We start from the raw sequence: 12,816 nt of genomic DNA, 5'->3' as shown, positions 1-12,816 counted from the left end.
ACCTTTGTACTCTCTCCCATTCCTATGTGACTCTTAGAGCATATCCATTCGTATCCCTTCCCTATGTATATAGAGATAACTTTAATCACTAGTATATGCAGTAGACCTTTGTACTCTCTACCATTCCTATTTGACTCTTAGAGTATATCCATTCGTATCCCTTCCCTATATATATAGAGATAATTATAATCACCAGTCTCTTCTTTGTGTGACTTTACATCTTGTACATTTGCAATTCTTTTCTGTGTGTATCTTTTATGTAACACATGTAATCCTAAGTCCTTATGTTTTGCAACTGGTTCTTATGTAAAGCGCTCTGACACCTTCGGGTAAAGTTTGCGCTATATAAAATCGCATTAAATAAAAAAAAAAATACAGCTTGAAGTATTTTGGACCTCTGACGTACCCTCTCTTGAATTGGATGCAAAGTAACTTGAATTTTACCCACTGTACCACCAAGAGACTCTGTAATTATTTGTTATATCTACAGCAGAAATGCTGTCAGAATAATCACTTCTCAGAAACATCACTGCCCTGGTCATTTCAATGCGATGTTTTACTTGTGGTCGAGGAATCAACCTTTTCATACGTGTAAAGTGAGTGATTGGACGATTCCCCAAGTCATCTGCTGGTGGGCTGACGTCATTTGATTACTTTGCTTTTTCAGTGCAGTGCTTACGAGGTGACCCAGGTGGAAAAACACCAGAGGCCATGAGTCCAGAAGAATAAGCATTGGCATAGCCAATAGGTCTCGCCTTTGGGGCCTTATAAGTGTTTAGGCAGAGCTATGGACTTTGCCAATGTGTTTAAGCTGTGCTGTAGAGAAATGTGGCTGCTGTGCAGCATGCTGAATAGTTGTAATAAAAAAGTGCCAGAAGCATTTTTGTTACCGTATATATAACCAAGAAAGCATTCTGTCCAACAGAACGACCCTATTAAAAAAAATATGTACAATAAAACAGTTCCTCGTTTTTCTTTTGTTATTGCAATGCTGGCAACTTGTTTTTCCCTATTCCAATGGTTGATTGTTTAATTTCTTTTTGAGGGGGCATAAACAATTGGAGGTTGAAGGTTGTGAACTAGTAGCTGTATTATAAAACTAGCAGCTACCAGACACTAGGCGAGAATCAACAGATGGCAGATTCTGAGAACAGGCTGAGGTGGTGTTAAGTGATGTTGAGGTGATGGTGGTGGTGGTGACTGGTGCTGAGACGGTGCTGAATTATACTTATACCTTGCTGAGTGATGATGATGTGGTGGTGTACTATTGCAAAGGCGATGCTGAGTGATACTGATGTGGTGTTGAGTGATGTTGTGGTGGTGCAGAGTGAAGCTGTGGTGTTGCTGAGTGAAGCTGTGGTGGTGGTGACTGAAGCTGTGGTGGTGGTGAGTGAAGCTGTGGTGGTGCTGAGTGAAGCTGTGGTGGTGCTGAGTGAAGCTGTGGTGGTGCTGAGTGATGCTGTGGTGGTGCTGAGTGATGCTGTGGTGGTGCTGAGTGATGCTGTGGTGGCCGTGAGTGATGCTGTGTTGGCCGTGAGTGATGCTGTGTTGGCCGTGAGTGATGCTTTGGTGGAACTGAGTGTTGCTGTGGTGGAGCTGAGTGATGCTGTGGTTGCCCTGAGTGATGCTGTGGTGGCCACGAGTGATGCTGCGGTGGCCACGAGTGATGCTGCGGTGGCCACGAGTGATGCTGCGGTGGCCACGAGTGATGCTGCGGTGGCCACGAGTGATGCTGCGGTGGCCACGAGTGATGCTGCGGTGGCCACGAGTGATGCTGCGGTGGCCACGAGTGATGCTGCGTTGGCCACGAGTGATGCTGCGTTGGCCACGAGTGATGCTGCGGTGGCCCTGAGGGATGCTGCAGTGGCCCTGAGGGATGCTGCAGTGGCCCTGAGTGATGCTGTGGTGGCCCTGAGTGATGCTGTGGTGGCCCCGATTGATGCTGTGGTGGCCCCGAGTGATGCTGTGGTGGCCCCGAGTGATGCTGTGGTGGCCCCGAGTGATGCTGTGGTGGCCCCGAGTGATGCTGTGGTGGCCCTGAGGGATGCTGTGCTGGCCCTGAACGTTGATGTGGTGGCCCTGAGGGATGCTGTGGTTAACTGAGAGGTGTATTCTAGTGCCGTGACTTGAGGGGAAATGTAGGGGACACTGTTATTGAATGGAGCAGACTTACTGACTGGTGGATTATTTTAGATCATGAAATCAGCGGACAGGCTATAGCCAGGAAACGTAAAGTAAGGGTGGTGTTGGGTTGGGAACTGGAGTAATTTGGGTGGAGTTTGAAGGTAGACTGAATGGCAAATGCCGGATGTTGTATTGGGAGATTAAGGGGTATGTGACTGGACGAAGAAAAGGGAGAATATCTGTGGGAACGAGAGGCTCGTGAAAAGGTAGTTTAGGATGGGAAGTGACATAGCTGTGACAGCATTGGCTGCGCAACCGTAAAAATAACGCAGCGCGGCCGTGAAATAAAATTAAAAAAACGCAAGTTGTGCGCACTCGCGCGCGCGCCCGGAAAAAGTGCTGTGCGTGTCGCGCGCGCTTGTGCGCGTTCTAGCAAGCTGGTGGCCGGCAAGGTAGTATTTTTGAAGCAGCTACTAAATGTCTCGCAAGACAGCGCATGTGCTGACTCTAGTGAGACCTAAAAAATGTAGCTCAATAATGAAGTATAAATAAAAGAGCAGCAAAAGTACCAATTCATCAGCTGGCATTGCATCTTTGAGAGCAGACTCAGTTGGCCAAGTGCACCGTCTAGTTCTCTCCGGCTACACGCCTACTGCTGCTCTTCTGACTAACTATAATTGGAAAAACAAAAGTATCCAGAGCTGAGTCAGCAGGCAAAGGCTTCAAATTATAGTCAGCTAGCTCACAATCAGGGCTGGCCTCTATAACAGTGTGACCTGTTTGGTTCTGAGGGACCAGGAGTGTCAGAGAAGAAGCATCATTCAGTAGAGTGAAGCAACTTGTGTATATAGGACAATACTAATTGGTGTAGGCTCACTCAGGTGGTTTGTCCCAGTATGACTTTAGACTCTTGGTCACTGGTCAATTTGATCTTTTTAATTATATTGTTGTATATAGATGTATTTCTTTAATCATCCACATATTACAACATTTTAGTTTGTGTTTATACTAGAGAGGACATTTTTTCAGAGCACTTAATAAATCATTCTAATTATCAAGTCTGGTGTCACCATCACTCTAGCAGCTTATTAAATTTAATAAGCATGTTCATCTTTTCCTTCAACTAGTTGAACATGGTTTGTTTTTGAGTTATGGTTGAATGTGACTTGTAGTTATCTAGAGTTTGGAACTGAAAGTAAAATACAGGTGTACAGTATCACATTGCTTATGCCAAAGCAGGTTGTCTCGTGACATTTTAGATTTTTAAATTGAGAGCAGTGTGATACGGAGATTTCTGGGGATAAACACTGTAATTGCTCTGCTATGGTAAAGATCTTGGATAGTCAAGTCAATAAAGACTTCCCTTGCACATTTATTATGTCCAAATAAACACTTTTCCCACTTAAATGATAATGGACTCGATTAATCCCTAAGGTCTATCCACTACAAAATCAGTGACTAGGATATGTTTACGAGACACAAATCCAGCACATAACATACTGACATACCTATGTTAATAGCAGTTTCCTGTTTGTCCCCTGTAAGGATCCAAATTTTAATGTCAGCTTTCATCAGAGTTTCTATAGTCTCCGGGACGTTTTGCTGTAGCTTGTCTTCAATGGCAGTGGCACCAAGCAGCTGTAAATTCTGAAAGAAAAAGATATATTGGACTGATGAATTGTCATGTCACATTTGTAATTGACAGGGGCTTCATACAGCCTTTCAGGAGCATTAACTAGTATTACCTGACCTGCGAGTACAGTGTCTACAAATAATAGGTTACTGACGTTTTCTCTGAACGCGTTTACATCTCTTTATACCAGCGCCTAATTTGTGCCTGTGGTTTCCGGTGCTTAGCATACAAGGGCCGGGTCTACACTGCCACTGCCAACTTACATCACTGAATGTCATATGTCAAAGTAAATTAAATATAATTGCCGGCCTACTGCAGTGTTGTTCACATTCTGTTACAGTCTCAGACAGTCTCCAGAGTCCTTCGGTGAAGAAGAAAACAAGTTACTTACCTGTAACTACAGTTATCCAGTATTGGTATCTTTCATAGATTCACATGCCTGAATCATTCCCCGTCGCCGAGGCGGGAGTCCACCGGTAAATAAAAAGGCAGTGACTAAGGTAGATATCAGTAATAGGCCCAAAAGAAAAAAGGCCTAAGGCCTAGATCTTAGTAGTCTATCTACATCATTATGGTAAAAGAACCAAACTTTGGTCCCAACCAATCAGCTATCAGCACCAATCAGCTATCAGCACCCTCTAGAACACTTTCTGCAGAGCCAGTTCTCCTCAGATTTTCGTTAGCACAAGTGGGAAATAAGTATCCCAAAACAGAGAACTGACTCTCCGGGGAGGAGGGTGGGTGTAGGTAAATCTATGAAAGATACCAATACTGGATAACTGTAGTTACAGGCAAGTAACTTGTTTTCTTATCCAGTATTGGGGTATTTTTCATAGATTCACATGCCTGAATCAGAGTAGCAAGATGGTGGGAGACTTGTGCTGATAAACTCCCAGTTGCATCCAAAATGTTTAAATAGAGGCATGAAATAGCGAAACTTCAAAGTTAAAACATGAGCTATAAGAAATAAAGAGACATGCATATTAACGCCAATACATGGATATGTATGCCTATGCACATATTATATAGCTATATATCATGAACAATGACGACCAAAGATAATATTTAAGAAACCGAAGGGTACCTGAAACTGTTGTCAAAGAAAAAGGTGGCGTAGAACAGCCTATCCAACTGCCGAATCCTCTTGACAAGTAGATTGAAGGCGGTAATGTCTCGTGAAAGTGTGGACATTTTTCCATGTCGCAGCATGACAGATATTTTCTAGAGTCACTCCAGCAAACAACGCTGTTGACGCTGCCACAGTTCTTGTGGAGTGGGCCTTGACCTTCCGTAGCAATGGCCTGTTAGCCTTGTCATGACAGGAATGGATTGTAGAAGCTATCCATCTGGCAATTGTGGCCTTAGTGACTGCAGTTCCCAGAGTAGCTTGTCCGTATGCCACAATCAATTGGTCGGATTTTCTAAAGGTGTTTGTTCTTTGTAGATAGAATTTTAAACACCTCTTGATGTCAAGAGAATGTAATGCTCTTTCTGCTGGTGTAGACGGATTTGGAAAGAAAGTCCGTAACCTCAACGGCTCATTGAGGTGAAACTGTGACAGCACTTTAGGTATAAATGTAGGATTAGTCCAGAGGGTCACATAATCCTGAGAGAAATGTAATACGGCTCCTTTACTGTGAAAGCCTGAATTTCACTCACTCTTCTGGCAGATGTTAGAGCTAGAAGCAAAGCGACTTTCCGTGTGAGAAATTTGAGTTCTGCCTTGTGGATGGGCTCGAACTGATGTTTCATCAACTGTGTGAGGACGGTGTTAGTTCCTACTTTGGTGGACGGGGTCGTACCAGAGGAAAGGCTAGAAAAAGACCTCTCATGAACTGTTGGATTAATGAGGATGAACATAAGGAAGGCAGCTTAGCACTTTTTCGGCTAGATGAACTTTAACTGATGAAAAAGTGAGTCCAGACCTAGCTAGATGCATTAGATAGGGAAGAATTTGTTTTGCAGCTTCTGTCGGATGACCTTTGTTATTCTCACACCAACAGCAAAACCTTTTCCATTTAAGACGATCAGTCTTAATTGTGCTCTGAGCTCGTGAGTTAGTTAAGATGCCACGACAATCCTGAGGGATGTCAAGGTCCTTGAATTCTAGGAAATCAGGAGCCATGCATGTAATTTTAAGGACTGAGGATGTGGGTGAACCACGTGTCCCTTGTTTCTCGAGAGCATTGTGGGTGTTGGAAGAAGACGGATCGTCTGGTCCTGGGACAGTAATAGAAGTTCTTGGAACCAGTACTAACGTGGCCATCAAGGTGCAATAAGGATGAGACGGCAGCTCTTCCATTTCATCTTGTGTAACACCCTCGGAGTTAGAGGTATCGGGGGAGGGGGGAGCGTAAGCACAAATCCCTGACCATCGCATGGACAGGGCATTCCCCCTTGATCCCTGTTGCGGATATCTGCTGGTGTAATATCGGCATTTCTTGTTGAGTTTTGTTGCGAACAAGTCCAAAGTCGGCTTGACCCATGTCTGGAATACTCTGTTGATTTGAATGTGCTTTAGTTCCCACTCGTGACACTCTGAGAGGGATCTGCCGAGCGTGTCCGCCAGGGTATTGTTGAGGCTTCTGACATGCTCTGCCTTGAGGGTTATGTTGTGGAATGTCACCCATTCCCACAATTCTTGACCCTCTCTTGACAAAGTTGATGATCTTGTCCCTCCTTGCTTGTTCACATAAAACATGCTGGTGGTATTGTCTGTCTGAACCAGCACTGACGAGCCCGCAATCCTTGGAAGGAAAGCTTGCAGGGATAGAAAAATTGCTTCCAATTCTAGGCTGTTGATATGCTGTTGTTTGTGCTGTTGAGACCACTTGCCTTGTATTTGCAAAACCTGGAGATGTCCTGCCCATCCTTCCATGGAGGCATCTGTGGTAAGAACAAAATCTGAGACATTTTGTATGAACGTGAGTCCTTGTGCCAAACTGGTTATCTGTGACCACCAATGTAGAGCGTCTACCATGCGCTGTGTGACTTTGATGATGTCGCTGAAGGATCCTACAGCTTGCTGCCACTGAAGGTTCAATTCCTCTTGCAGAGGTCTCATTCTGAGTCAAGCCAAGGGGATGAGGTTTATGGTCGAAAAGCACATCCCCAGGAGTGAGGAGAACATGCAAACCGAAACTGACTTTCTTTTTGAGACCTGAAGGGCTAGCTTCTGAAGATGAAGCTGTCTTTCTTGAGATAAAAATGCCTTGCAGGGGGAGGAGCCTAGCCTGCAACCACGATGGCCGCCTAGACTCTTGGCTCCGCCGACCTTCTCGCTTTCCCCCAGCATCCTGCAATCTATCCTGCACTTGAGCCAAGTTTTTGGAACGGGGATGCGATTCCGATTCTAATGGTGTGTTTCCCGGCTTGTTCCTAGCGGTACCGGTGGTGAAACGTCCTCGCTTCTTCCCCGGCCCTTAATGGCAGTGAGACCGGGTCTTTGTGTGTGAGGGACGGTCAGCCCCGGCCACAACAACAGCGGCCATCGAAGACGGGGCGGAGTCGATCGGCCGGAGAGAGACTGTCGCGCTGCGCTTCCCGCTGCAGTGCTTCATTCCGCCCTGCGATTTTGCACGCTTGGAAATATTGCAGATGAGGGAGTTACATTGTATCTTTTCCCCGTTTGTGGACGGCCCGGACAGTTCCTTTGTCTTTCTCTGCGCTGTGGTGGGAGCCATTTTGTACATTGCGCATTCGGTGCTTGGAACTGGAGACCCTGAACCGCGACTGGGAGTCCAGGTAATTGCCGACATTGTATCGGCGCTGTGTGTGGTGACGCAATGCAGTCTGCTGCCCCTGTGCCTCCAGCCCGGCTGTACTTTGCAGAGTGTCGGCGGGGTGCTCTGCTGGTAGCATGGGATGATGACAACCGGCCTCAAGAACTGCTACACGCCCGTGAGCCTCGGGTGACGAGAAATGCTGCTTCCTCTCTTCCTGAGGCACCGCTGGGGATCTGCGATCTTCTGGGCGCTCTAGGTGCTATACGAGCTGCCCTTCATGATAATGCCCAGGATCTGGGGAGCCGGTTAGATGCTATTGCTCCTGATGTGACCTCGACTGGCCGTGGCTGTCCTCAAGTGCGGGGCACTACGCCACACCCTGCACCCTACCGCAGTGAACTGCCTACCCAGGTACATACGGAGGCGTTGGAAGACCGAGATTTTGACTCCGCCACGGTGCTGACCGCAATGGTCCGAAAGAGGTCTGGTGTTCGTGGACTCGTGCACTGCTTGGGGAATCGTCCTCGGATGCCATGTCCGGCAACTCCTTTGTGGTCTGATGGCGTGACTCTTCATCCTTTCTTGGAGCTGGTGTTATCGGACTGGCCCGCTGCCTTTGGGGGATTACTGCTTTGCGTTGATCTTTTTTGTATCAGCGTTGGTCTGGGTAGACTTTGGTGGACAGCTTCCTATTCTGTTATGGCCATCCCGGTCGCCTCTTTCATCCACGATGGCGGCTGGACGGCTGGACTCCGTTGACGCACTTGATCGCAGGGGGCAAGGCTGAGGACGTTTTCTGGATTGCTGATGCTCACATTGCTGGGACTATGAGGGACAAGCGGGACATTGACTGAGTTAAACGTTGGTATCTCATCCGTTGCGGGGTCGGGGGGTGGGCGGCTGAGAATATACATGTTGGTTGTCTTCCTCCTCCATCTTTTCTTCTTTTTTCACTTCTTCTCTAACTATATTTCGGGTCTCCTATTAGGGTGACGGGCACACTGCTGGGGGGATAGGCCATGGCCTTCTGCAGGGGTGCGGGGCGGGGGGTGGGGGGTGGGGGGCTGGGTACTGTGTATCTTCTTGTTTCTTCTTGATTCTATGGCCCTTTCCTTTGCACTTTTCTGTTTTCTTCTTCGGGAATTCTATGGCGTATTCAGTTCTTGTGGGGGGGGGCACTGGTTTGTTCTGCATGGAGACTGCGCTTATGGCTGTTCAGTATTGCTTATTTCGCCCCTACTCCCACTTTAACTGTCCAGTTGATCGCCTCTGTAAGATCTGATAATTGGCTGTACACTTTGAAAAGATTGCTCGCTATTGTTCCTGTTCCTTAGAATCCCAAAAGAAAAAAGAAACCTCATCCATCCTGGTATTTGATAATACGAACATTATCCTGAGCTACAATGGGGCAATTTGGAGATGTAATGACGTATGTTTTTGATCTTGGCGCTTTGCTTGCCCGCGATTGTATTGCTTTAAGTATAATAAAGGTTTACCAAAAATTTAAAAAAATTTTTTTAAAGAATGCCTTGCAATGGACCGTGTCCAGACGAGCTCCAAGGAAAGGAAGGACTTGCATCGGACGTAAGTGGGATTTGCTTTTGTTCACAGTTAGCCCCAGAGAGTTGAAGAGATGGAGACACGTTGTAATGGCAGTCCTGACCGCTTGCTTCGAAGGACCATTGATTAACCAATCGTCCAAGTACGGGAATACCTGGATTCCCCAGGATCGTAATGCAGCTGCTACAGGAGCTAGGCATTTCGTGAAGATCCTTGGAGCAGATTTTAGTCCAAACGGGAGTACTTTGAACTGATAATGGGAGCCAGCCACAGTGAAGCGAGATACTTGCGATGTTTGGGATTGATTGGGATGTGGAAGTAAGCGTCTTCCATGTCCAGAGAGGCCATAAAATCTCCCTCGTTTAGGCAATCTAGAATCTCTGAGAGGGTGACCATGCGAAATCCCTGTTCTTTGAGGAATCTGTTCAGGTTGCTAAGGTCGAGGATCGGTCACCATTCCCGGATTTCTTTTTTATCAGGAAAAAACGAGAATAGAAACCTGTCGGTCTCTGTTGCATTCTTGAGGAGCATTGTAAAAGCTTCTATGAACAATAAGTGAAGACGAAGGTGAGTGGGTCCCTTGGGCTGAGTGGTAGGTGGCTTGGTGACAAATTCAAGGGTATGCCCGTTTTCCACCAGGTCTAGAACCCATTGATCAGAGGTAATTTCTCGCCACTTGTCCACAAACGTTGACATTTTTGCGCCCACAGGAAGGGGAAGAAGTGTGATTGGCGCCCTGCTGAGATCACTGCTTTCTGCCAGAGTCTCTCCCTTGGTTGTGGGATCGCTTTTGACCCCCCTGGAGAGAGAAACCAGCCGTATTGGTTTGGCGGTACGATGATTGGTAGTTCTACCTATATTGGGGCTGATACTGCCTGTTCTGTTGTTGGTAACCTCCTCTAGAGGAATAACCACGTCCCTCAGCACCTCTGAATGTTCCAAGTTTGCATTGTAAGGAACCCAAAGATCTTGCTGTGTCCGTATCGGTCTTTATTGCTTGGAGGGCTTCATCGATATGTTATCCAAACAACGATTCGCCATCGTAGGCCATGTTCAATATCTTTGTCTGGACTTCTGGTCTGAAGGTGGTGGCTTTAAGCCAACCCTGGAGCCTGAGAACTGCAGGTCCAGCTAGCTGTTTAAAATTTGTGTTAGCAATGTCCAGGGCGCAATCTATCGTTTCAGATGCAGCACACTCACCCTCTAGCAAGATCTTCCGTGCCTCCTGCCTTCTGTCTTCAGGAATGAGGTCAATCAATCCAGCCATATCTGACCACATTTGGCGGTCGTAACACCCTATGATGGCTAGGGAATTAGCTGCCCTGATGGAAGCAGCTGCCAAAGTTGAAAACTTTTTTCCAATAAGATCTAGACGACGTCCCTCCTTGTCTGGCGGTGTCGTAATAGGTGTTGCAGGGTTCTTAGACCGTTACTGGCCAGCTTGAGAGATGACAGAATCAGGTCTAGGGTGTCCAATGAGACAAGCTGGGCTATTTGCTGGAGCACGATACTTTTTATCTATCTGTGGAAGTACCGCAGGTACGGATGCAGGGTTTTTCATGATCTAGACCCCTTCGTCTTATATATAATCAATTATAGGTACTGCCCTGGTAATCTTCCTAGCTTCCGCTTTAAAATCGTGAAGGAAACATTCGGTGTGCTCCACAGTAACAGGGAGCTGAAATCTGGCAGCAGCCCGCTGCATGAGATTGTGAAACCCCCCTATATCCTCTGGTGGCGAATCAGATGGTAGAGCAATCGGTGGTGAAGGCATAGGGATAATATATGAATCCCATGGATCAACATGAGGGTTTTCTGGTAATTCACCCTCTTTAGCTTCCTCTTCAAAGGATGTGTCTGGATCTTGAGGAGGTTGTGACGGTTGTTCTTGAGGAGGTTCTGTACTCGGAGGCATTAGGATTGGAGCTTTAGGTGGAGGTAAAGGATTTGGAACGGTCACAGGCGGAGGTGGTGGAATCACCTGCTGTGGTGGAAATCGCTGCCTATAATCTGCAAGCATGGCTTGTAAGTCCTGGATAAGATTTGGAGGAAGATGGCAAGTGTCAGACCAGCAAACTTGCCTATGATACCCCTTATGATGCGGGACAACAATGTCCTCCTGGTAAAATTGCTTGCTGTAATCCTCCTCCTCGTCCTTTTCATCTTGACATTTTATATGTTACTCAGAAGGATGGTGAGCTATTCCAAATGGCCCTTTTTCATCCTCGTCTTTATAATCATCATCCTCTTCTTGCGCATATGTTTCTAGGAGATGCAACGGAGTAAGAGGTGAAATATTGCAATAGTCATGCCTTTGAAATGTTTTGAGCTGAAAGCTCCTAGATGGGACAGGCGTTGAATAAGTTGGAACTGCAACCAGAGCCTTAGTTGGAGCAGGTAAAACCACTGTAGTAGGCACCGTACACGCAATCACAGTCGAAGGGATCATCGACGGGCTCGACGTCGATGGAATCCTCGTCGACGGACCAGGGATCTTTGTTGACGGGGAAGTCGTAGAAGGTACCTGTATCTTCGTCGACGATACGTCTCTCGTTGAGGATGGAGGTTTCGTCGACGGAGCTTTCATCGACGTATGCTTCGATGATGGCTTCGACAATGAGGTTTTCATCGACGGTTCCTCGACGACGGTCATCTTAGATACGACAGAAATCCTCGTTGACAGTATAGGAGATGTGATAGACGAAGTAGAAATAGTCTCCGTTGACAAAGGAGCAGAAGAAGTGAAAGAAATTGTCGAAGATAGAGTGAAAGCCATATATTTTGAGAAGCTTTTACTCACTGTTTTAGAAGATTGTTTCCGAGAGTCCTTGAGAGCAGAAGTCTGTGGAGACTGCGTAGGCCCAGAGGTTGTAGAAGGAGACCTCTGAGAAGGGCCAGAAGTAGAGTGGGAGGATTTGAGGTGTTTTCTCCCCTCACTAGACAAACTGTCCTGTGATCTTGCTCTCTTGCTGGAAGTTGGGGCTCTGTCATCCTCCTCAGCCGAAGAGGATTTAAGCCACAACAGGACTCTTGTCTCCCTATCCCTGAGGGTTTTAGAAGGGAAGGTACGGCAAATGTTACAATCTTTTGCCTCATGCTTCAGGTAGAGGCAGTAGATACAGTCCTTCTGTTGATCATAAACATGGACTCTCTTCTTGTCGCAGGTTCAGCAGGGCTTGAACAAAGCCTTCTTGTCGAACATATTGAAGAAAAGACTGAGTGGCACTCAGGAAGACTCCCTTCCACACGACGTGCGGTGAAAATCTGAGGAGAACTGGCTCTGCGAGAGTGTTCTAGAGGGTGCTGATAGCTGATTGGTTGGGACCAAAGTATGGTTCTTTTAGCATAATGATGTAGATAGGCTACTAAGATCTAGGCCTCAGGCCTTTTTTCTTTTGGGCCTACTACTGTTATCTACATTTGACACAGGTTTTTTATTTACCGTGGGACTCCCGCCTCGGCGACGGGGAATGATTCAGGCATGTGAATCTATGAAAGATACACCAACACTGGATAAGAAGAGTGTTGCTGTGCAGTGCTGCTGAGAGCACAGCGAGCCCGATAATAAATCCATATCAATTATGCAAATCAATTTGCTTTCAGTTTCAGTGTTGCCGGTGGGCAGGCCACTAATTGGGCTGCCTTTGGTTCTATGATGGTAGAGGGCTAAGGCGGGCAGCGTGTACGGTGTGTACCATTTTTCCTTCTACGGACGGTGGACCACGGCCTGCACACACACTGCAGTGGACAAGTAGCAGCACTTAGCATGATGTT

The 12,816-nt window shown here is 46.8% G+C and overlaps 1 protein-coding gene across 1 annotated transcript in view; it reads right to left on the bottom strand.

Annotated features, from left to right (window-relative positions):
* Positions 1 to 12,816, bottom strand: part of ATP8A1 (ATPase phospholipid transporting 8A1) — a 780,070-nt gene that overhangs the window by 235,355 nt on the left and 531,899 nt on the right. Inside the window, exon 23 of the mRNA XM_086963885.1 lies at positions 3,633 to 3,771. Within this exon, the coding sequence (XP_086820011.1) occupies positions 3,633 to 3,771 (139 nt within the window). The remainder of the gene's footprint in view (positions 1 to 3,632; positions 3,772 to 12,816) is intronic.

Source organism: Lissotriton vulgaris, chromosome 3_1 (assembly GCF_964263255.1).
Source record: "Lissotriton vulgaris chromosome 3_1, aLisVul1.2, whole genome shotgun sequence".
In the NCBI taxonomy this organism is placed as follows: domain Eukaryota; kingdom Metazoa; phylum Chordata; class Amphibia; order Caudata; family Salamandridae; genus Lissotriton; species Lissotriton vulgaris.
The sequence above is the reverse complement of the archived record's forward strand: the minus strand, read 5'-3'. Positions and strand labels throughout refer to the sequence as shown.